At 29.5% G+C, this 27,191-nt stretch overlaps 1 protein-coding gene and 1 non-coding gene across 2 annotated transcripts; one reads left to right on the plus strand and one right to left on the minus strand.

Annotated features, from left to right (window-relative positions):
- Positions 1-4,767: 4,767 nt before the first annotated feature.
- On the minus strand, positions 4,768-4,854 carry LOC131177212 (small nucleolar RNA Z122). Its single transcript, XR_009146830.1, has one exon. It is a non-coding gene; the product is annotated as a small nucleolar RNA Z122 (small nucleolar RNA).
- A 9,803-nt stretch (positions 4,855-14,657) lies between these two features.
- On the plus strand, positions 14,658-15,775 carry LOC110652319 (VQ motif-containing protein 11-like). Its single transcript, XM_058142160.1, has one exon. It carries the CDS (start codon positions 14,986-14,988, stop codon positions 15,592-15,594), a length of 609 nt encoding a protein of 202 aa, XP_057998143.1. The 5' UTR covers positions 14,658-14,985; the 3' UTR covers positions 15,595-15,775.
- The last annotated feature ends 11,416 nt before the right edge of the window (positions 15,776-27,191 follow it).

The following is a 27,191-nucleotide window of genomic DNA, read 5'->3' on the forward strand; positions in this document are numbered from 1 at the left end:
AATAAGTTTAATTAATTTTCATAATTTTTATTTATAATTTTTCATAATAAATATATAATTAAAAAATATAAAATAATCCACTATTCATTCTTAATTGAGGTAAGTGCATTATTCATTTTTTGTTTAATTGACAGCTCAAATTAAACTAATTAAATTGTGGGGTTAAATGGCTAAATTTAGTCAGATTCAATTTAAAATTTAAGAGAGAAAGTGATTGAGACCAACACCTTAATTACCTTAGATAGTTTCAGTCTAAATTAAACTGAAAATTAACAATAATTAGAATTAATTATCTAATTTAATTCTTAACCATGCCATGGCCAAACCTTATATAATGGACTTTGAAAATGAACGTAAAAAGAGTGCAATTTGGTATAATATGTCAATTCATGGTGTGGGGCGACTTAAGACTAATCATCAGATAAATTAAATATTTTTACTTAAATTTTAGTTTAAAATAATAAATTTTGCATAAATTTTGCATAAAATAATATTACGTAATTTTAAAGTTTTTTATTGAATTATTTTAAAATGAGATCAAACATTTTAAATGATTTAAGTTGTCAAATTACGATTAATATTTAAGACAGCATAAACTATTGAAATAATCATTTAATTTGCTAAGATAATGTTGAATGAGTAAAGCCTTCAAAAAATATATGAAATAAAGAATGCTAATAAGAAAATTAAGTCATAGGCAAATTAGTAGTTGACTTGGAATTTTTTGTAAGTCTTCACAAAGAAATTGTGGTCCTGCAGGAGGACCTTTCATGCATGTGTGTCATATTGACTTGATCAACAGTTGTGGATTTAAATTTTTTTTTTTTGGGTTAATATATAAAACATAAATAATAAAATATTATAAAAATTTAAAATATAATATTAATATCTTATAATTAGATGGAATGAAAATTTAATATCTTAAAAATTATAATAAAATTACTATTATTATTATTAGTATTATAGGGATGGACGATTCTCGAAAATTTTAAAATGAATTAAAAGTCTGTACTAAATCAATAACAACCATATCAAACTTAATTTTGTAATAAAATTAATGGTTTTGGTTTATTTTAAATTGAGACAATTTAATAATTAAAAATTTTCAATTTGAGGATGAGCATATTATCAAATTGTTTATCATTTATTTGTTTATTAAGTTAAAATTTGAGTTAATTTAATTAATTCAAACGAGTCATTTTTAAATTAAATAGTACATTCAAATAAAATTTTAATTTTATAAATTATTTTAGATGTAATGTAAATTAAAATAATTAAAGATTGATTGAATTAAATTGACTAGATTAAATTTGGACACTCAAAGGGACCCATTTTACCTTTCCATACGTTAAGAAATTTTCCATTCTGAACTAATGTTCCATCGTGCTCTTAGATTTAGCGCATCACTCACTGCAAGCAAATTCGCCCATCCCCTACGACGGGTTGTGCTCTCTACTTGTTGACCACGTATCAAGGGAATTAAATCCCCTTGCACAATGCATGAATCTTCAACTATAATTTTTGAGGAGTATTTTGTTAATTCAATTTTCACGGGTGATTTTGTTTCTAATAATTGTGTCGTGTATTCTATTTTCAACAACTTTATTTATATACACATATTGACTGAGATGTTTAGGTCTTTTTTTTTTTTATAAATAGTCATTTTAATAATTTATTAATTTCTTATGAATAATTCACATTTTCAATAAATTTGTTCACAACATCATGTGTGATATGATTTTATTTTAAAGAATCAAATAGCTAATTCGGTAACTTATACATATAGACAGGGACGAACCCTGGTCCCCTCAATTTTTTTTTTTAAATTGATATATTATAATTAAAATAAATAGGAGAAGACTAAGCATTTAAGTGAGCCTTCGCCCCACATTTTTTAAAATATTATATATAAAATTAAAATAATATAAATACACATTTTTTAAAAATTGATTTGGTTTTTGACCTATAATTTTTTTTATTATCAATTTAATTACTTTTTAAATGATAATAGCATTAACTAAATTTATTTAATTAATAATATAAATTATAATTTTTTTATTAATAATATTAAATATTAAATTATTTTTATTAATAACATATAACTATAGTTTTATTTTAAATTATAAATTTATAAATTAATATCAAATATATTTTTTTTTTGTTAAACTAAATAATCAAATACAACATTTCAATACGATTATATTCAATTAACCATTAAATTTCAATTCAATTTGATTAATATTTTAAATATATAAAAAATTTTAATTATTTAAATATTTGATTTGATTAATTAAATGCTCATGCTAACCTCATCACTTAATAAAGGTCTGAATTCTAGCATTAGTTTGTAGGTATTATAATAAGAGATTATAATAAAAGCTATCTCGTTTGATTTTGAAATAAATATATTTTTTTGATTTCTTAAAATATGCTAAATATACATCAGATTTGATTAACATAAGAAAATATATTAAAAAAAATAAGTGAACCAGGTATGTTTTTGTGATATGCTTTATATAAATAAATTTAATTAATTTTCCTAATTTTTATTTATAATTTTCATAATAAATATATAATTAAAAAATATAATATTCATGCACTATTTTTTTTTTTTAGTTGACAATTCAAATCAAATTAATTAAATTGTGAGGCTAGATTACTAAATTTAGTCAAATTCAATTTAAAAGGAACATAAAAAAATATAATTTGATGTAATATGTCAATTCATGATTTGAAATGACTTGGACTAATCATCAGATGACTCAAATGTTTTTACTTAAATTTCAACTTAAAATAATAAATTTTAGGTAATTATTGACTGATTTAAAAAATAATAAAAAAAATTAAATCAAAAGCGAATTGGTAGTGGACTTGGAATTTTTTTTTTAAGTCTTCACAAAGAAATAGGTAAGTTCTATTTGAGTGTGATGTGTTTAAAATTGTGGTATTGACTTGGTCAATGGTGGTGGATTTAAATTTTTATTTTCAAGTTAATATATAAAAAAAAACAATAATAAAATATTATAAAAATTGAAAATATAATATTAATATTTTATAATTAAATTGAACTAAATTTAATATCTTGAAAATTATAATAAAATTATTATTATTATTATTATTATTATTATTATTATTATTATTAAAGGTTCCATAATTAATAAATAACTAAAATGTATATTATATAATACACTTATATTATTATATTATTATAATTTAATTAATTATAAATTAACATGTAACTTATAATTAAATATTATATAATTTATAAATAGTTAAAATATATATTATATGGTATATTATTAATTAATAACTTATTTTAAAAGTTAAATGTTAATTCAAGTATGATCTCTTATGAAAATTATTGCATAAAATTATTTTAAGAATAGAGCACTATATTAGAATCGGAATTGAAGAATCGAGAATCGTATCAAACTGAAACTAAAACAACAAAGAATCGTATTAAAATTTCGATTCGATTTTTTTTTTACAAACCCTAAATTGAAATTAAAATTGTACACCTTTAATTATTAACGCTATTAAATACAAATCTCTATATAAGTGACTAAAAATAATTTATTAACACTTTTAATTATATTATTTTATTTTAATAAAGTTTATTATAAAAAAATTATGGTAAAATTTTAAAAGTAAATAAATTTTTAAATAGACATCATGCATATGCTTTTTTATTTCAAATAAATGTATATTTTATTAAAAAATATCGATAATTAAATTTATAAAGATAAAATATATATATATATATATATAAAGGAATATATATATATATATTCCTTTATCGATAATTAAATCAATACAATTGATTTAGCTTTCTTTATCTATACAATAGTTTATCATAACATTTCACATCTAAATTTTATTAAAAAAGAAATTATTGTACCTTAAATTTTTAAAATGTCTTATGAAACATCTCAACTCTATAAAGTGAAATTAAGATATTTTTAAAACTAAGCATGAATTTCAATCGCACTGACATGATAAACTGCTAATTATGATTTGAAGGGTATTTTAATTCAATTTTCACAGAAGTTGAGGTGTGTCAAAAAATATTTACAAAAGTTAGAGTGTGTCATGAGACTTTTTAAAAATTTAAAATATTATCAAAATTTTTTGATAAAATTCAGAGAACAATTTATATATTCAGCCTTTATTTACTTTTAATGCGTTTGAGTATCGTTTATACTTCATTGATTTTGTTTACTGATCCCATTGGAAGACAATGTCATTAAATTGATTGAAATAATAAACTTTATAAAAATAATAGGCTTGACCTATGGATGAATAATCATAATTTCTAAAGAACTAATTATGTGTTGCTATAGCTATGGGGGAAATAGGCAGTAGCATTTTTAAATAGGAAATATTATCAATTACTTCATGTCTATTGGAGTAAAGAAGTTAAATATTTTTTATTTTTACAATTTAATTCAATGCTTTGAATCTTGACATAATCGATCAAAATTTCAAAATCACAAAAATTTTATCTAAAATTAAAAATGAATTTAGAGGGAGTATGCTCATATTATGTGACACTTCAGTCGACTTTTTTATTCTCTTTCAATGGATCTCACTTCACATATATTTAATGCAAAAAGAAAAAAAAAAAAAAGACTTTTAACCCTATTTAACTATTTAACTAAAGGGTAAAAATGTAAAGCTATATAACTATGCAAGGGCTATCTAACAGCAGATATTGGAGACTTAACTAAGTTAGATCATAAATCAATAGTAAAATTTTTATCAACAAGAATTGGGATCAGACTGACATGCAAATAAACACATTCAACATAGCTAATGCCTATGATAATTTGTGGTAAATTCACATCATTTTTCAACTCATAGCAGAAATATCATCTTAGAAGAATAAAATTTAACAGATATATGAAGATAAATAACCCAAAATGGTCACAATTTAAAAATAAAATCGTATTAAATGAAGAATATCGGCCCAAGAAAATAAATATAAATAAAAGCCCAAAAAGACTAAGAAATTATCTATTCCTCAACCTTCACATGCTTTGAGTTTAGCTTGACAGCATGACATTCTCTTGCCAATGAGCGCACCCGTTTGGAGAATCATACTCACTTGATCTAAATGATCATATAGAAAATGAAGAAAAGCAAGTTTTCTATATTACAACAACATTGTTAAGTTCATATGAATTTGAAAATCATAGCGATTTAGTTATAGCATAATTCAATCTAGACAAAATGAAGAACTATTAGACCTCAGAAGTTCAATAGCTCTCGAGGCAAATGTACTAGTAATAAGAACAGCCGGACTACCCGGATGGATTTTCCCTTCCACAAGCTGCCCTTCACTGAGAACTTCTTTCCATGAGGATCCAAAAGCTGCATTCACTTGTTTCCCTAAGGCCTCTGCATCTTGACCCGATTCCTGAGACAACACCAGAAAGCTCCTCTTTGTGTATTTTCACAAAACAAACAGAAAATGGAGCACCCATTAACAAAAGAAAAAGCGTAAGGATACTGTTATGGCAGGCATGCAAATTTAAAGTACACACACAAATTATACAATCACACAATATAGAAAAGATAAGAAGAATAACGCAGGATTTAACATGGTTTTGATCGTAAGGTTTACGTCCACGGGTAAGATAAGAGAAAAAGTTCCACTATGATGAAAAGAGCAAGATACAATCACTCAGAACTCTCAAACCCTAACTCCAGTGTATTTCTTAAATATCTTACAACTCTATCGCAAATGGTAGAGTATTATAATATTCATACTAGTTCATACCACGGAGGCATTGCCCCGCACCCCCAAAAAGATCAGTGATGAGCTTTGAGCCCAGGTCCATCGACCAGTGCCCTCTGCTACCACCACAAATCTTACTTTTTATCCCAATCGAGTTGCAACATAAAGCTTTCGGGTTGGGTTACAATTTGAGTCCATGAAGACATATTCGAAATTCAAGCCACATAAAAATAACAATTCTTCCCCTTGACTTGAATTTTCTACATCATCACCAAAATAGCCACAAACACTCTGTCTTGCTATATGCCCTCACAAGGGCACTACTAAGCACTACAAATATCAACTAAGTCTAGGCAATGCCTAAACTTGCTTACTGGGTCTCTTTTGGTCATCATATCTGCTAGATTATCATGCATAGAGACTTTCTGTACAACTACAGTCCCTAAGATATAATATCCCAAATGAAATGATATCTGACATCAATATACTTAGTTAGCCTATGGTACATTTGATTTTTTGTGAGATGTATTTCACTCTGGCTATCACAAAATACTATTGGCTTATTTTGTATCAACCCAAGATCACACACTAAACATTGTAACCATGAAGCTTCCTTTACTGCCGCTGCTAAAGCCAAATATTCAACCTCTATAATAGACAAAGTAACTATAGCTTGTAATGTTGCCTTCCAACTGATAGCACTTTTAGAGAGAGTAAACAAATAACTTGTCAGAGATCTCCTCTTATCTAAGTCCTTACAAAATTTGAATCCACATAGCAAATACTTGAATGACTCATCTAGCCCTATCGAATGTTAGACCAATATCTGTAGTACCTTTCAAATACCTCAGAATCCATTTCATTGCCTGTCAATGCTCTTTCCCAGGACGTGACATGTATCTACTCACAACACTAACTATATGTAAAATGTTAGGTTGGGAACAAACTATAACATACATGATGCTATCAACAGTACTCGAATAAGGAACACTGGACATGTGCTCTATCTCCTCATCTATTTTTGGTGATATGTCTATAGATAACTTGAAATGGGCAGCAAACGAAACAATCACAGGTTTAGATTTATTCATGTTAAAACACTTAAGTACTTTCTCAACATAAGCCTACTGATACAAGAAAAACTTCGCAACACTTCTATCCCTAGTAATTTCCATTCCCAAAATCTTCTTTGCAGTACCCAAATCCTTCATCTCAAACTCATCACTCAACTACTTTTTCATAATGTTAATTTGTGATATACTTTTAGCAGCAATAAGTATGTGATCTATATACAACAGCAAATAGATAAAGAAATCATCTAAAAGCTTTCTATAACACACACAACTGTAATATGAACTACGAATAAAGCCATTATGAACCATAAATATATCAAATCTTTTGTATCATTACCTAGGGGACTATTTTAGACCATATAAAGATTTCTTAAGCAAGCATACATGGTTTTCCATATTTAGAATGATAAATTCCTTAGGCTGACACATATAAATTTTCTCCTCTAGCTCACCATGCAAAAATACTGTCTTCACACCTAGTTGCTTAAGCTCTAAATCATAAAAAGCAACCATAGCAAGTAGGAATTTGATAGAATTGTGCTTTACAACTAGAGAAAACACTTCATTAAAGTTAATATCCTCCCTCTGAGTAAAGCCTTTTGCTATCAACCGTGCCTTATATCTAGATTCTTCAACCTTTGGAGTGCCTGCCTTTTTCTTGAACACCATTTACAGCCTACCACTTTTTATCCCTTAGGCAATGTTACAAGCTCCCAAGTCCGATTCTTGTGAAGAGATTAAATTTATTCACCCATAGCAGCAACCCACTGATCTACATCTGAATAAGAAATAGCTTTTCTATAATTGTTGGGTTCATGCGCATCAACTGTCTCAGTAACTGACAAGGAAAACGCAACTAGATTTGTATTTGCATATCTCTGCAAGGGTCTAATTTATCTTCTCTCTCCACTAGTTGCAATGCTATATGGTTCCTGTTGCTGTTGCTTAGGTGCATCCTCTTGTTGATCACCTCATCCTCTAAATCACTGGACTGAACTACTGAAGTATCAATGTCAAGCTCTACCTATTCTCTAACACCGTGATCTGATTCTGCTATTGACTTCTCCCTCTAACTTTTCAATGAAGTAGACTCATTAAATGTCACATCCTTATTGATAATTAATCCTGGAGACTTTAGATCATTACACCACAATCTGTAGCCTTTCACTCAAATGCATACCATAGAAATATGTATTTTCTTGCCCTTGGCTTAAGCTTTTCATCCCTCACATAAGAGTAATCAGCAAGTGAATTAGACTAGATCTCAAAAGGAGTTTTGAACTCAATAGCTATAGATGGAGATCTATTAACCAAGAAACAGGCTGTATTAATTAGTTCAGCCTAGAAATCCTTTCCTAATGCTGAATGTGAGAGCATGCTTCGTGCTTTCTTACAAAGCATTCTGTTCATGTGTTCTACAATACCATTATGTTTTGGTGTCCTTGCACAAGTGCGGTGTCTCACTATACCTTCATTGCTGCAAAATACGTTGAACTCACGATTATAAAATTCCAACCCGTAATCAGTTCTAAGACACTTGACCCTTTTTTCTGTTTACTTCTCAATCATCGTCTTCCACTTTGCAAAGGTTAAAAATGCCTCATCTTTTGTTTTCAAAAAATACACCCACACCATCTGAGAGTAATCATCAATCAAAGTCATGAAGTACTTGGTACCACTCTTGGAAGGGATTCTGTTAGGACCCCATAGATCTGAGTAGATATAATCCACCATTCTTCTAGTCTTGTGCACTGCTTTTTTATCGAACTTCATCCGAGTCTGTTTGCCAAACACACAATGTTCACAAAAGTCCACAGATTCTATTTTTGGCCCATCTAATAAATCTCGCTTGCTCAACACAGATAACCCTCTTTCACTCATATGACCAAGACGCAGATGCCACAATTGAATCCTATTCTGATTATTACTTTCGAATATTACTGCAGCTTCCCCTGAAACTATACTATCCCAAAAAATTCAATCCTGAAACCAAACTGCTATTCATGAGTACCATAAAGCCCTTGTACACTTTGAAAACTCTATTCTCTGCATGGTATCTGAATCCATGAGAGTCAAGTAGTGTCCCAAGAGAAAGTAGGTTCCTCTTCAGTCCTAGAATATGCCAATACTTTATAGTTCTGACAACGCTATCAAGCATCCTTAATCTGATGTTACCAATTCCTTTCACAGGCAATGCACGATCTTTGTCCAGAAACACCTTACCACTCATCTGTTTGTAAGTGACAAACTAGTTTCTGTGTGGACACATGTTATAAATAGCACTAGTATCGAGAATCCAGGAACTTTATCCATGATCTTAACTCACAGATAAAATTTTCTTAGCATTATCATCACCATCAGAATTGATAAACCTGTCAACCACATTCACAGAACTTTTTGGTTACTTTTCCTTTTTATTTTTCAACTTGGGATAGTCTCTCCTGTAGTGACCTGTCTCTCCTGTAGTATACTCAAAACAGTTAGCCCTTTTCATTCTTAACTTAGATCTGACCTTAGATTTCTTCATACTAGAAGAACTCTCCCTTGAATGTATTCTTCCCCTACTCACCAAACATTCTCCCTCAAATCTTTCTCTATTGTCTGAAAAAATTCTTTTTCAACTCCTTCGATTTTAGAGAATTACTAACATCGTCTACTGAAATACCATCTTTCCCATGCAACAAAGTATTAACAAAAATCTCATAGGAGGGTGGCAAAAAATATAACATAATAAAGGCCTAATCCTCACTATCAATAACAATATTCTTCAGGTCCATAATGATTGAATTAAATTCATCCAGATGTTCTTTAATGGGCGTACATTCACTCATTCTCAGATTGTAGCCTTTTCTTCAGATACAGGTCGGTAAGCAATTTAGCAAAGTACAACTCTTTCAATTTCTTCCATGTTGCAAACATTAAGATTTCACCAGTAATCTTGTGTAGGGAATTATCAGTTACGCTCATGAAAATCACACTCAAGTCTCTCTCCTTCAGATCAGCCTTCTCCGCCTCTTTCATACCTTCTGGAAAGTTATCATCGATTGCCTTCCATAGATCTTGCAGGATCAAGGAAGATTTGATTTTAATCTTCCAAAGAATGAAACTCGATCCACCATCAAACTTCTCCATCTCATACTTCATTGAAGACGACACCTTAATTTCACGCGCAAAGCTTTGATATGAGTTTGTTATAGCAGACACACAAATCTAAGGCACACACATAAATTGCACAATCACACAGTATAGAAAAAAGAAGAAGAATAACACAGAATTTAACGTGGTTCGACTATAAGGTCTATGTCCACAGGCAAGACAAGAGAAAAAGTTTCACTATGATGAAAAAAGTAAGATGTAGTCACTCAAAACTCTCAAACCCTAATCCCAGTTTGTTTCTCGAATATCTCACAACTCTATTGCAAATGAAAAAATATTATAATACAATCACTCAGAACTCTCAAATCCTATCAGCTTGTGCCCTCCACTACTACTATAGATCTCACTTTTTATCTTATTTGGGTCACAGTATAAAACTTTTGAATCAGGTTACAATTCGAGTCCATAAGACATATCTAAAATTCAAAGTCACATAAAAATAACAGATACTAAATAAACCCAAATATCATTCAAGAACACACATTGTTGCTCGTCATTTATAAACCCATTACCATTAACAAAATGCAATAAAATTAGGGATTAGGGATTTGTTTTTTATGTTATTGCTTTTACGAAATTGAGATTTAAATTATATTTTTAATTATAAATATTTTAATTAACTCGAGTTAGTTAATTAATTCAGTTTTAGTCAAATCCATTTAACTTGGGGTATAAACATAGAATACACATTAACTTGGGTTTTCCTATGTGTCAAGTGGGACATGCTAATAAAGAATAAAAAATGCTAGCTGGAGTGCTACATAGTATGGAACATACTCTCCAAATTCAATTGCAATTTTGAATAAAGTTTTTATTTACTTTTAATTTTCGCTGATTTTGCTAAAATTGAAAGTATTGAATTAAATTGTAAAAACACAAAAAAAAGTTTTGACTTTTTTTTAATTCAATAGGCTATTACTTTATGATTATTCTTCCTTGTATTAATTTTTTTTTTTTAACATCCTTCCTTGTATTAGGTAACTAAAATTGGATTGTTGAACAGTTGAATTGGGATAGAAATTGATGCAAGTGATCTCAGATAACCGTAGTGCTTATTTGATCAGATTTATTCTTGGTTAATTGCATTATTTTAAATTTAATTTTAGTTTACATTAGGTTTTATTATTTTAACTGCACATTACAATTTAATAGTCTAAATATTAGCGAAATTAGCTTTGTATTTTTAGTGTTTAATCACAATTGGATATGGTACTTTCTCATTACTTTAACGCCCTATCTAGCTTCTAAGTTTACTTTCATGGTTACGGCATGGCTCTATTGGTGTTGACAATGGTCATTTATAGTTTATAATGGATTGTAATTTGAAAGATCAATTTGAGTTAATTCCCATGAAATCCCATAGGCCGTAGTCTAATCATTAGTTGCCCAACAATCCGAATGACACCCTTTAATTTAAGTAGCCCACCCAAATCCAAATTCGAAAAATTGGCCCATCTGCATCTCAATTTCATCTCACGCTAGTAACTTTTCTTCTTTTTTTTTTTTTTATAATAATTGTTATTATTAGTTTGCAGAACGCGTAGATTGCTCGTAAATTCGTTATATTTTTAAAATTAAAATATGAAAATTAAAAATATAAAAATAAAAATAAAAATTAATATATTAATTATGAAAAATTGAAAGGTAAAATTATAAATTAAATATATTAATTAATTATAGAAAAAGAGGGAACTTGTGAATAATAACATTAGCAATGAAAAAAATATGGTATGAACCAAATATGTATAAACAGACAAATAAAAAAAAAATTTCCCTGCTTTATAATAAAATCTTTTAAAATTTTTAATTAATCAAAATTGTAATAATACAAAATTAATTGAGACAACATTAAAAAACAAAAAAAAGAAAATCTTAAATTCACATAAAATGTAATTTGCTTGACGGCCTCCTTTGTTTCATGTGAAGGTATATATAAAGAACATTAATTAGCAAAAATTTTAAATTTAAAGTGAAAGAAGAACAAATAAACTTATTTATTGATTTATTTTTATTATTATTGAACTTCTTATTTCTTCGCAAGTCCACCAGAAGATTGAAAAACACCCAATCAAAGCAAAAGTTGTAACATATCCACTAGAATAATAGGTCATTATAATAATATTAATTAATTACGTATGCATTTTGATGAATAATCAATTAAATTGAATGAGTTGTTAGGCAAGATTAACGTATTAAATTAGAGAATGATATATAGTCCATTATGTAATCATACCGTCCTCCACACATCACTCATCTCATTGAGTGTTCACTTTGCGTCTTCCCTGCTTTCAACCAATCCAACTGGCCATTGCTTACATCCCCGTAATTTTCTTTCTTTCTTTTCTTTTATATTTGGATCTCGTGATTAAAATTTTTATAAAAAATTTATAAAGCCTTACATCTCACCCCACCAAATCATGATCAACGGCCAAAATTTTCGTATTGGTTGGTGGCAAGGAAATAGGAATAGACAACGAAGTTGACTAGCTATATTCCACGTAAAATATTTGTTATTTTTATCTATTGTATTTAATTTTTTTATTTAAAATTATTTATTACATTTAAAAAGTTAAAGAGTATTATTTTTTTTTTAACTTTGCTCTTTATTTCTATTAAGCATAATAAATATTTATATAAAAATTAATTATGTAAGATAAAGAATAATTTAGACAACTATTAGTATATTTTTATAAAAATGAGATTATTCAATTATTTCTTTATTTATTATACAAAACTCAAATGCGACAAATAAAAATGGACAGAGAAAATAGCATACATAAAATAGCAAACTAATAGAAAATCAATAAAAAAATGCAAAGAAATATTGCTAATTTATTTTATAATATTGCTAATTTTTGCTAATCTAAATATGAATGCTTCATTTTTCACGTTGCGTTTGCTTTTAGTGGAAGCATTAGAGATGTAAAGAAATAAAGTTTGAAAAGACCAAGACGTCAAAGGGGTGAAAAAAAAATCTTGAAACATGCTTTGTATATATCATAGAATTTATTTTTATATTTCTTGATGTATACATCACATTTATAAATTTCGAAATCATATATATATATCATGAACATTTTCGGTATGCAAGATTAATTAACCAGTGACATAATATTTGGCAACTCTTGATGCCATGTCCAACAAACCTTACCATTGCTGGCGTGGCTAAAAGGAATAACGATGCCTTGTTCTATCCTAAATTCCTAATTTGCAAGTCAAGATTATCCCATTAAGAGATTGATGAATAAAACATTTACGTTCACAAAGTTTGCTTTCAGATAAGTTAGGAATAATATAGAAAGAAAAAGAAGAATGAAACTTTTATTGATGTTTTGTGCTGTTATATTCTGTCTTTCTTGGATTTGTGAATAGCTTTGATCTACTCATCGCAGGAACTCTTTCTTTCCACCATATAATTATAATATAATGGTTACTACTCCAATTTATAGCACAAAAATGGGGACCATTGCCCTTATCATCATCACACTTCTTTATCAATTTTCTCTCTCCATTGACATGAATATAGATTTTTTACTTTTTTATGAAGCTCAAGGATTCAATCTTGGGATCGTCAACTTAAATATCACCTGCCCATAGCCCAGTGTAAATTAATCTCATCCGTATAAGAAGTTAAAAACGCCGGGGTGTATATAATATATATCAGAGCTTTCAATAAACCTAGCAATTTCTAAACACACACACACAAACACACACACAAACACACATTTATATATATAGGATAAATTAGTTAAGTTGGATTATGTTATGAAAGAGCAATGTTGAAGAGGAAAGAGAAGACTGATAAAAGTCCTATGAATTAAGAAATCAAAATTTCAAGAAGGCATCATAATACCAAACCATTCCAGCAAATCAATCAAAAGAAAGAAAATAAAGTAAAGAAACTACGAAGAAGAACACACACAGCCAAAAAAGATCTGAAACAACACCTGCCCTCTTAGGAAAGACTTTTTCTTTCTTTCCCTAATGTCAAAGCGAAATTCCATCACGCAAAAGAAGAGAGGAAAAAGAAGGGCCAGAGCAAGAAAAGGGAAACAGAAAATTTACCCATCCATCACGCATAATACACAAAACAAGAAAATGGAAAGAAAGTGGTCGAGGCGGAGAAAGGGAAACTCGCACACAAAACCTTTGAAGGTCTGAAAAGCAGCCTGAAAGTCCTGCTACTACTTTTGCCTGCCTGCTGCTGCAAATTCTCCCTCGTTTCTTGTTTCAATGCCACCCCTCCCACTGACTGCGCATGACTCATCATTCAATGCTAGCTCATTCTCCATTTATATCATCACTCTCGCCGGATCTACTTCAATTTAAAAAATTGCGTATAATATAAATTTAATTATTTACATAAAAATTTATAAAAAATTAATTAATGGGTGTGTATATAATATAAGTAATGAATATATATTTAAATTTTGCTCATAAATCACTAAGTCTATCATATAATTATATTCAAGTAATTAAAAAAATGTGAGATAAATCCTTTTGAATTTAGCGTTTATTTCACCAAGTTAAAGCAGGAAAACAATGATTGATTGATTAATTATGCCTAATGAATATAATTAACTTTAATCAAGGTGGGACCATCCATTCCTTATACTGTAAAATAATATTAGAATAACACAAAGCACAATTTGGATTTTGGCACAAGAATTAGAATTAATCCAAAAATAAATTAACACAAGCCGCCCTTCACCAGAGGAACTCTACAAATAGCAAAGCCATGGTGGAAATATAACAAGAAGTTCCCCCATTCATTTCCTTCCAAACTAAAGTATTATCATTTGGCATATCTCCTTCTGACATTCAACCCCACACGCGTTGCCCTATAAATCTCAAACGCAGCTCAAAGACAAACCCTTTAAAAACCCTTCTCCTCTCTCCCTCTCTCTCTACCTTCTCTAATTTTTTCTGAACAGCCTTTCTTTACCTTCTCAATTACCCAAAAACAAGAAACCCCATATATACGCCAACTTTTCATGCTTATCACCCATTTTCTCTCTCATGGCTTCCGCTTCTAATAACAATATGACCACCACCATGCACCACAGCCCACCCCCCTATGGATCTGACCCGTCCTCGCTCGACACCACCTTTGTGCAAGCCGACTCGTCAACCTTCCGCACCATTGTTCAAAAGCTAACTGGAGCAACCGACGACCCATCAACCCAAAAGCTCCCAATCACCCACCCTAATCGTTCCTCTGTAATTACAGGCCCTAAAAGACCTGCATTCAAACTTCAAGAAAGGAGACAGAGCGCCAAGAACTTAGAAATCAACCTTAACAGCAATTCTACAATCAACAACAGCTTCGAGCATCCTGACCTCTTGCAGTTCAGACAGCGAACTGGTTTCTTGGTGTCCCCGGTGTCAACTTTGGACTTCTTTTGTGCGCGCGCAAGCCCTAGGTCACCCTACGAAGAGTTTTGTTCCCGTGGGGGTTCCAGTGAGGAGGAAGAGAGAGCCATTGCTGAAAAAGGGTTTTATCTGCATCCAAGTCCTTTGAGCACTCCCAGAGGAGTTGAGCCTCCTGAGCTATTGCCCCTATTCCCCTTGCGTTCTCTTAGAGACGACAAAGAGGATCAAGATGATGATCGCAATTCTTGTTCTTGAATCAGGAATCTACTAATCTAGAGGGCTAGTTATAGAATATGCCAATTTGTTTAACGTTCCTTTGATGGAAATGTTAATTATCTTAGTTAACTGTTAATGAATGGGGTGATGAGCTAACAGAAGTGATTTGGCGCCTGTGGATAAGTATGGTCGTTTTAGTAATTTACGTTATTTTTTCCTTAACCCCAAATATGTGAATTTTGAACTCTTAATTTCAACTTAAAATTAAATTATCTTTTAAAAAAAACTTAAAATTTAATTAATAATTTTTAAATTATGTTATGTTGGTTAATTTTTAAAGTAATGTTTAATATTTTGACCATAATTAAAAGATTATTTTTTTAATTTATACTAATTGATGGCATATAATATTTATATAAGTATTTAAAGATTGAAGAAGTAATATGTGAAATGTTTTTCTTTCTAATTTTTTAAAAGTCATGAGAGTATTTTAATTATAATAAAAAATAATATTATTATTTTTATATTTAATAATTAATTTTTAATTATTATTTATTTTTATTTAATATTTTTAAAAATTATTATATAAATTAATAATTATTAAAATAATTAATATTATTGACATACAATTAATAAGAATTTTTTTAATTTGTAAAATTACAGTTAAACCGGAAACACAATCGTGTTAAATTATTAATTTTTCAGTGTTAAATGTTATTAATTTTTTCAAGTGCGAACGCACTGAGTAAGATTCCAATCCGTTACGGTTGGACGGGTAAATCTACGAAATTTGTGGACTCTAAAAGGCAGGTACCGTTGGATTTTAATGATAACAGTGAGATGCAGGAAGCAAGCGGCGCCTTTGTCTGACAAAGCAACGGCTAGGATTCGTCCTTGCGTATTTAGTACTTGCCAGGACTGTGACGTTATTGTAAAGTCACTGCCACATCTGCATTTAGTTCTATATCTTCATTTTATGGAGCATGAGTTCAAAATTTCAAAAACATAGGTCAATATCAGCCGTTTGATTCTGAAATGGTGGATGGCCAAGATTCAATTCCCTATATGGCAAACAATTGTAGTGCAGTGCAGATTTCACTTCTTAGGCTTTGAAACCCAATATGGTAATCTAATAAGTATGATATTTTATTAATGAATATTTTTAAATTATTTATATTGAATACAGTAAATTAATGGAGAATATATTCTTAAAATCGTTTAAATAAAAAAATTTAACAGGTCTTATGTTTATAAATATCAAAAAAGTTTAAAATGATGAATAAATATTAAATATTAAAATTAAATAAATATTTTTTAGATCTTTTAAATTTTTACAATAGATGTAGAGTATGCGTGCATAGCATTTATATGGGATGAGAGATTTTAATAAAATTGTTATGATTTTATAAAGATGTTAAATTCTGTTCCTAAGCGTTGTGTATATGTGTATTTATTTTAATAAAAAAATAAATATTTTTTAAAAAATATAAAAATTAAATCATTAATATTAACAGAGAGTAAATAATAATTTTCCAATAATAATGGTAGAGTTGGATTTTATGTTTGGACCTAAGTCTTATCAGGAAAAGTAGTGGGCATGTTGGCTTAGGCTAAAATGGAGGGGGAAAAGAAAAAGGAAAAATTGTTTATTATTGGGGTGGCAAAGTCTTATCAGGAAAAATAAGTGGCAATGTTGACTTATGGCTGGAAGGGGAAAAAAACTGAAAGTGAAAGTGAAGTTTAGGGAAAGGGACATGGAAGTTCCTGTATAATTTTGAAAACTTTCACGACAACAAGTCTAACTAGAAAAGGACAACTCAGCTGTCCATCTCCATCTTGCTTTGGCTATACCATTACTCAAAACTGAATTGTCAAGCTCTTTAATTTTCTCTGCATGCTCATGGTTCATGGTATAATTTCCTTTAGATTTGAAAATTACTAAAACCTTATTTGGTAAGGGATAATAAGTAAAAAAAAAACTCTTTTAAAAAGCAAAAAAAAAATGATTGTGTTTTATTTATCAAATAATTTTTCAGCAAAATTTAGTATTTTACTTTTTTTTTTTTAAGAAAAGTAACTTACCTACATGAGACTTAGTAAGTTACACTTTTCTAATTAAGTTTAATATAATTTATTAATTTATTTTTTAATTTATTATATTTTAAATTATTTTATAGGTATTATTACTTTTTACAATTGAGAAATAAACAACTTCTTATAAGTTAACATGTATATAAACACATTTATATTATACTTTTTAAGAAGTGAGTTTCTTGAAATATATTTTTTAGAAATAAACTTCCAAAAAAATAAATTATTTTAAATCAAATAAGGTATAAAACTTGAATAATTCATATAAATAATTCACAATTTAGTTAAAAAAAAATTTGTTGCTACTTAATAATAAAAAGTTGTCACTAGTATGACATTAACGATAATTAACAAGAGAGAGGGGAAAAAAAAAAAGGGAAAACTCTTGATTAAACTTACTAAGGTTTGCACTTGGAGTTTGTTTTGATTGAGGAAGGCCCTCATTGTACTTCTCAATTACTTCTTTTGGATTTTTTTTTCTTTGGCTATTTAAAAGAAATAGGAGGCAAAATTTAATTGGTCATAACCAATTTATATTTATCATATTTATTTATTTTAAGATTCATTTCATGAGTCCTGTACATGTGTACAAATCGCCCACTTGGCTTTGGTCCAATGGGAAGGGCATAATGAACCTATGGCCACTTCCCCGGCTTGATCCCCCCTCTCCCAACAAAAAAAAAATACATGTGTACGAATCACATGTGCAAGAGATAAATTTCGACAATTGTTTTTAACTTTAGGAGTTACAATAAAAATATTTTTAATTTTAAAATATAATATAAAATCTTTTAAATTTTAAAATTTTCTATAATATTCATATTATTGTCATTCTGAATTATATAAACTAGTCATTGAAAATCCAAAGAATTTTATTGTATAAAATTTTAAAATTCAAAAATTTATATTATATTTTTAAGTCCATGATAACTTTATTGCAATTCATAAAGTTCAAAAACAACATATATTAGTTCATGATCAAGATATTATTTGAAAAGCAGTGAACTCCAGAACATAAATTATTTGTGAAAGAAAACACAAGGAGATGACCAAATTGCACCACCTTCCTTGCTTGTTACTGCCAAATGTCTTCAGCAATAGGACCAGCCCAAAACTTGATTTCTGTTTTCTGCCAAATTGCGTCTCAACTGCCCCTAGAATCCCTATGGAAGATAAGCACTAATCTTCCTATCACACGCATACAATTGCAACGTGTTGAGGAAGGGAACAGGTTTCCCACTTCCTTCGCGATGCCCCCATGATGAGGAGACTAAATTCTCTTTTATGGCCTTTGGAGATATGGGCTGGAAGTATTAAGTGCTCATGGGCTTGAGCCATTAACCCACTCATAGGTGGAGCAATCTTTTCTTCAAAATTAATTCTATATTTCAATAAAAAAATCCGTTATTAAATAGAAAAAATTATCATTAATTATGAAATATAAAATGATTTTTTTAGTTTATTAAGGAAAATTTGTCATTGAATTAATAGTTATTAATTAGTAACGAAAAAATTTATTGGGATTTAAGTTTTATTTTTTATATAAAATTCACTTTTAATTCTCATTCTTTGCAGTTCTAATTTGAATAAATTTTAAATTTTTTGCAATAATAGTAAATCGTTGTTTCCCCTCCACTGAGCGTTATTATGGTCAATTTCGATGGTGCTATGAGCAGGAATGATAACTTGGGGCCCATGGCAGCGTTAGCTAGAGATTGGAATGGGCTACCTCAAGGTTGGTGTTGCAAAGTATTCCCTGGTGTCCAGGACTCTTTGTTTTGGAATCTGTAGCTAGGTGTGAAGCAATCTCGCTTGCAAGGAACAAAGGGTTCCAACTAGTAATTGTTGAAGGTGCCCACTCTTTGGAAGTCATCAATGCTATAAGGAAATCTAACCCTTCGGGATTTCTGCTTGTGATTTGATTATTGTGCTTGAATAGTCCAACTAAGTTGATTAGATTTTCTAAACCTGCAGGAATTGTGCCTCTGATTTGATTGCGCCAAAATAAAGTAGATCGAGTTCAATTGACTGATTGGGCACAAAATTGGGTAAACTACCCCCCACCCCCCCCCCCCCAAAAAAAAAAAAAAAAAAAAATCCAAGATTATTAGTTGAATTGTTTCCCAAATTATTTCAATGAAGTCAAGATTTTTCAGATTTCTTATATTCATTAGCACTTGTTCAGTAAATTCATTCCAACCAAGATTGACTATTTCCAACCGAGAGGCATTGAATAATGAATTTGGAATTGACCCAGAAAAATTATTTTCACCAAAGCCAAAGAAATTGAGATTTGGGAGAGTGAGGCCCGTGTGTTGTCTGTCAGGCTTCCATTGAGTTGGTTCTGTGTAACTAAGAGCTTCATTAAAGGTAAGATATTAAAAATGGATGGAGTGATAATACTAGAGATTTGATTAGAGCCAGCAGCAAAAGTTGTTAGGCTTGCTAATCTGCCTATTTTGTGAGGAATATGCCCCACCAAAAGTTGTGAAGTTACATGAAAGATTGTGAGCGACGAAAGGTTGCTTAGAGTAGCTGGGATTTCTTCGCTGATATCGTTCATGCCAATTCAAGGCTCCTGAAGCTTGATTTAGGAGCCAAGCTCTGCTGGGATCTTTTCTGATAAATTATTCCCTTGTAAACCAAATACACTGAGTTAATAACAACCTGTAAAGTTGGCTGGAATTTCGCCTTCCAATGAATTATTGTTAAGAAAGCTAATACGGTAAAATGTAATAGGTGCGAGAAAGCTAAGATGGGTTAATTTATCGGCCATATTTGACTTATTAGCACTTGAATTCCAAACAACTATAACATTCCAGCTATATCATGATATTTTACTCTCCTAATTAACAAATTATGCTATGTTTTGTCTGCGGCCTCTTATTCAAAAGTGTGGTGTGTGTCAGATTAGATTGCTTGGACCACTTTCTTCAAGAAAAGCATTCTTGATCAAGTGCAGTTGATTGGCGAATTCTCTCATGCTTATTCATTCTGTAGGCGATTCTCCGGAATAGATGACCCCGATTTCAAGGATTGAAAACAAGCAATGTAGCACATTTCCTCTCATATTGCTCATGTTTTCACTGTCATTAATTCCTTCATCTTTTTCTATTAGATTCTGATCATTTTCTTTGGTTGCTTTTTTTGTTGCTTTTGATTCTTCTATTTCTTCTACAAGGAGGTTTGTGTCCACAATCTGCATTATTCTTTGTGGCAATGCCGCCTTCACAAAGTCATGGAGATTTAGACCTTCTCTGAACATGTTATCAACTAGTTTTCTTCCTGAGAACATCTCTATAAACAGGATCCCATAGCTATAGACATCCCCCTTCTTCAATGCTTTAGAGCCCATTCCATATTCTGAAAATTCATAGAATTAATTGGGTTGAATTGTTATCATTATCAATGAATAAATATGATTAGAATAAAGATCTTCAGATACTTGGAGCTGCATAACCAACTGTTCCTTTGATTCCAGTGGTGTTAAATTTACTTTAAGACGAAGCATAGGAAGTTGGTAGGAATCTTGCCTAACCAAAATCACACACATGAGCAACCATATCATCATCTAGAAGAACATTGTTAAGCTTTAAATCACAATGAATGATTGGTCTTTTGCAGAGATCATGAAGATAACGTAAGGCAGATGCCACATCAATAGCAACATTTAGTTTCTAAAGAAGGTTCAAATTTCTTGATTGTTTTTTATGACCAATATCATAATGCAACCATGTCTATAAGCTCTCATTTCCCATAAATTCAAAGACTAGAGCTTTGAATTCATCAAGTTTTCCATCTATACTTGAGCAATGTGCTAACATCTTGACAAGGTTCTAATGACGAGCATTCATTAGCACTTAGCATTTAGCTATAAATCTCTTTGAAGCACCTTTTCTTTCAAGCTTAAGAACTTTAATAGCTACTGGTATTTTTACTTGATCTAGAAGTCCTTTATATACAAAGCCAAAGCTGCCATATCCAATTAAATTATTGGAAGAGAACCCATTTGTTTCCCGAGAAAGGTCTCTGTAAGATACCTTCAAACGAAGGCGGTTCATCATTAAGGATTCAGAAGATGAACTCTGAAGGCTGTTCATCTTTGAGAATGTAATAGAAGATGACTTCTTTTGTGATTTTCTCTTGTAATGCACAAGAAGAATGGCTAGCATCAAAACGACAAACAAAGCTACAATAGGAATTATGATTTGCTAGCTTAAATGCAAGGGACTTTCCTTTCTTCATCACCTTGTCGGGATATTTGGGCATATTCAATTCTGGGACACCAGCACAAAGCTTACTATTTCCAATTAGTGACAATGCACTTGTGTTTTTAAAGACTCCTTTATTTGGTATGTCACCCTCAAGATTATTGAAAGAAAGATTTAGATAAATTAAATATTGAATGCTCTAAAGACCTTCTGGAATTCATCCGGTCAAGTTATTTTCTGAAAGATCTAAATATTGAAGGCCTTTTAGGGAAGCCAATGAGGACGAGATGGTTCCTCAAAAGGAATTAAATTGCATGTAAAGATATTCCAGGCTCAAGCAATCTCCAATGGTTGAAGGAATTTCACCAGAAAGACTGTTTCTAGAGATGTCTAATTTTGTCAAGCTAGTAAGCTTCCTTATTTCTGGAGGCAGTTTACCAGTAAATGAGTTTTGTGACAAGTCTAGTTCCTGTGATAAGGAAGAAAGGCCTAAAAGCTCATGGGGCATGGCTCCGCTAAGGTTATTTTATGAAATGGCAAAGATATTCAAGTTTTTAAGTTTCCAATATTTGAAGGAATTCTTCCCTCAAATATGTTTTCTGATAAGAAGAGCTGAGACAATCTTGAAAGCTTTGCCAAGGAGGATGGAATTGAACCAGATAATCTATTTCCAGTTAAATCTAAAACTTGTAATTGTCTGAACTTGCCAAAAAAAGAGGGAATAACACCTATGAAAAGGTTATAGTGCATGACCAATCCAGTTAAGTTGATGAGATTCTCAAATCCTACAGGAATGGTGCCAGTGATTTGATTGTCTGCAAAATAAAAAATACTGAGTTCAGTTGACAAATTGGCCACAGAATTGGGAAAAGCACCCCCAAGATTGTTTTTGCCAAAATCTAACATTTTCAGCTTGGTACAGTTTTCCAGAGAGAAAACCAAAGCCAAGTCATTAGTTGAATTAGTTCCTAAATTATTCCCATGAAGTCTTATCCTCCAAAAGTTCTTCAGATTTCCCAAAGAGACTAGAACTTGCCCAACAAAGTTATTCAAACCAAGATCAATAATTTCCAATTGAGAGGCATTGAACAGTGTATTTCAAATTGACCCAACAAAATTATTCTCACCAAGACCAAAAAAATTGAGATTTGGGACAGTGAGGCCTATGTTGTCTAGTAGACTCCCATTAAGCTGGTTATGTGTAACTTCAAATTGTATTATAGAAGAGATATTAAAAATGGATGGAGGGATTGTACCAAATAGAAAATTAACTCCAACTGCAAAAGTTTTTAAGCTTGTTAATCTACCCATTGACTTAGGAATATTTCCCACCAGGTTGTTGTGTGTCACATGAAAGATGGTGAGTGAAGAAAGATTGCCCAAGGAAGCTGGGATCTCTCCTCTGAGATTGTTCACTCGAAGCTAAAGCTCCTCAAGCTTTGATAAAGAACCAAGTTCTGATGGTATGTGTCTTGATCAATTATTTCTTTATAAACCAATCCCCCTGAGTTGAGAACAAAGAGTCTAGTTGGTCGGAATCTTTCCTTCCAATGAATTGTTGTTAAGACGGAAATATTACAGGTGAAATAACCTGCCAACTTCTTGTGGAACTTCACCACGGAAATTATTGTTCTGGAGGCTGATTAATCTGAGAAAACTAAGGTTCCCAATGGATGGTGACATGGATCCAAACAAATTTTGCCCATCTAAGACAAGGGATGTGACTCTCTAATGCCTGGAGCTGCATGTGATTCCAAACCAATTACAGAAATGGAGAGAGTCATTCCATGACTTCAAGATTCGATTTGAATCACTAGTTATCCCTGCCTTAAACTTGGGCAAAGCAAGTCTATCAGTCTCATTTCTTGAAGCATCAGGCCACTACAAGCCCATAGGGCAAAGAAGAAATACGAGAGAAAGAGAACATAAACTGATATGATTATACAACTTCATTTGGTACAGACTATGACTATGGAGAATAAGAGAGGGAGATTTTAGTAGACATTTATGGCATTATAAACCTGTTTTTATTTTCCTCCTCTCCCCCTATTGGGTCAAAAACTATCAACATATTCAATTTTACCAAAGGTTTTCTATTTTATCAATATGAACCTCAAATTTCAATTTTTTTTTTAAATTTAATAATTAAATCTTTTGTATCTGAAATTACTTAATTTGCATATGAAATTTATCAACAAAATATAAGTCTTTTATTCTAATTAACGTGACATGTAAATATTTCATTTGTTTTTATTTACTAAATAATTTAAATTATCATAATTAAAATTAAATAATAAAATTAAATTAATAAAATTAAAAAATTTAACTAAAATTCCATCTTTATGCTTAACCTAATAATAGTTTCGAAATCCCACATCCTTTGTAAAAGTGCATAAATAGAATATATAATTTAGTATATTTTAATAAAATTATCATAATTTTATTAAGAAATATGCGATATTATTTTATTTTTATAAAAAACTAAAAAAAAATTTATAAATTAGTAGGTAGTAGGTACCTTATTAATCAAGGTTTAACTATGAATAATTTATTTTTATTAAAAAAATAAATTCAATATAATGAGCGAAAGTATATAAAAATTGAACCCATGATATCATGCAATTAAAAAAATAAAGAAATCAATATACATAACTCATATATTCAAAAATAATATAAAAAAATGAAAATTAATTGTGTATTCATAAGAAAAATCAATAAATATATAACAAAAATAAATAAATACATAAAGAAACAATCAGTTCACCCATTGGAATTCAGGTTCCATAAAGATAAATTAAAAAAAATTTTCCTAGAGTAAAAAATTCTTGATGATATAAATCAAAAGATTGAAAAAAAATAATAATTAATTAACTAATTGGGGCCAACAACTTTGACTAGGGATAAAATAAAAATGAAAATCCTTTTTATTTCATTACCTCTGAGATTTTTAAATAGGAAAAGGAACATTTCTCCCTCTTACAAATTAAATTTTCAATTCTAATATACAATGAATTCACATAATATATAATTATGTATACCAAAAACAAACACATCTTCATCTCATATATATATTCTCATTATTTTCCACCACATGATGAGGACTTTTCTCCTTCCTTAGATTTATAATGGAATCATACTCATCCATCTCTTCAATTCAATGTTAATATATAGAAAACTAAATTAATGCTAATTTATAATAAGAAATGTACTGAGCAATTTAATTATTTATACATTTGATTGAAAAATTAAAATGAAATGCAATATAATATAATATGATATGATAATTTTTAATCTCATATTTTATTTACACATTTGTCTAGCACGCATTGGAGTGCCAATTCATGGATTCCAAGTTCCCAGAATACTTGTTGTGCAATTGGTTAGTCAAATTTGTTACCAATTTAATTTCATTGATTATAGGGTATAACTATAATCAATTATCCCTATTATTTTTTAATTAAGGTGAATTGTTTAGGAAAAAAAAATGTTATGAAGTTTACGACCTAATTCAAGAATCGGGTCGGCAACCAATAAATCAATGAATTATTAAAAAATAATTAAATATATATTAATTAAATATTATACTTATTAATATAATTAAATAAATTTAATCAATTAAATTTTATTTTTTAAAATTAATATTTTAGTATTTATTAAGTTATATTTATGATTCTTTTAAATTTTATAGAAAAATATTAAAAATATAAAATTTTAAATATTTTATTCTCAAAATTTATAATTTATATATATAATAAAAATATTTTTATAAATGAATAATTATCTTGTTAGTAGTATGAAATATTAATATGCATTAAATGTTAAAAAATAAACATATTATCTTATTTATTGGTTAAATATAAATTTAAATATAATATCATTAATATTTTTAAAAAATTTTAAATTAATTAGGTCAACGAGTCATCAATTCAATTATTAAATTATCCAAATTTTTACTAGTTAACTATTTATTTAATAATCTAATTTTATATCTGATCAGTCACCAATTTACCAAATCAACCCGTCAATCTCCAAGGCAAATATAACAAATGCCTAAAAACTTTTTCAAGAAAAGCCACAATCTTCTATACAGGACAACCAAACATTTGATCACAAATTGATTAGTGGTATTTATTTTTAAGTGAGAAAATATTTTGTCAATGTTCTCTCTCTCTCTATATATATCTATATAAATTAGTTGAATTAGACTAATTGATACCTGCTCCTTCTCCAAGTCTTATTCAGAACATCAATTATTATATTGGTGAAAATATGTATGAAGCACAAAAATTTTACAGTAATGCTAAAAAATAAATAAAAATCTATCTAATGCTTATTTAATTTGATCACGATCACTATTTTTTGTTATAAAGAGGAGCAAACATTCAAAATTAATTATACAGAATAATTGCCCACGTATAACATGCCACTAATATTACATAAGAAGAATTATTATTTAATTCTTTATTTTAATAAAATTAGTTATTTAATTATCTTATTTTTATATTTTTATTTTGTTGACTCTTAATCCTTTTGTTCAGTTTAAATCAAGTTTTCTATTTAATCATTGCATTTAAATAGGGATTGAATGAAATTTAAAATTATTACTAAACAACATTCTATTATGCCTATTACTCTCTTCGTCTATTTTTATCTGTTATTTTTGAATTTCCTTTTTAAATTATATAGTATCTCTATTAAATATAATAAATATTTATATAATAAATAATTAGATGAGATAAAGGATAATTTAGTCCATTACTAATATGTTTTTATAAAAGTGATTTATCCAATCATTTCTTAATCACTATGCAAAACCCAAAAGCCACCGATAAAAGTAGATGGAGGTAATATTATTTTTAGCAAATGTTTAATTTCACCTAAGTATGAATTAGGGGCGACCACAATTAGATTAACTATTTCTAGGTCTACAACTTAGGAATCTAGGCACAGCTGTTGTTGATACTCTGTTTGGTAACTGCTCAGAGAAATTAAAATTCAAGAACCACAAATGGCAAGTAAATCAAGCAACCATGGCCATGAAGGCCAATTTCGGGAAACATAATTTTTTATGTTAAGCTTTGTTAATTGCTACATTCTTCTCGTGGTTTCTGCACAAAATTACTGCACACTGTCAACATTTGAGATTTCCATAGTCTTGTTAACCAGGTCCAGCTATGTAGGAAGCCAATTTACCAGTCAACATAATTCAAGAGAATCAACAATCAGTGAATAGTTGTGGTTTAGGCACTCCACTAGCTGCTCAATCACAGTGTCACACATGAAAGGCACAAGAATTCAGATTAGCCTTTACTGAGCATGGAACAAAGAAGGAAA

Source organism: Hevea brasiliensis, unplaced genomic scaffold (genome assembly GCF_030052815.1).
Source record: "Hevea brasiliensis isolate MT/VB/25A 57/8 unplaced genomic scaffold, ASM3005281v1 Scaf355, whole genome shotgun sequence".
Classification (NCBI taxonomy): Eukaryota; Viridiplantae; Streptophyta; class Magnoliopsida; order Malpighiales; family Euphorbiaceae; genus Hevea; species Hevea brasiliensis.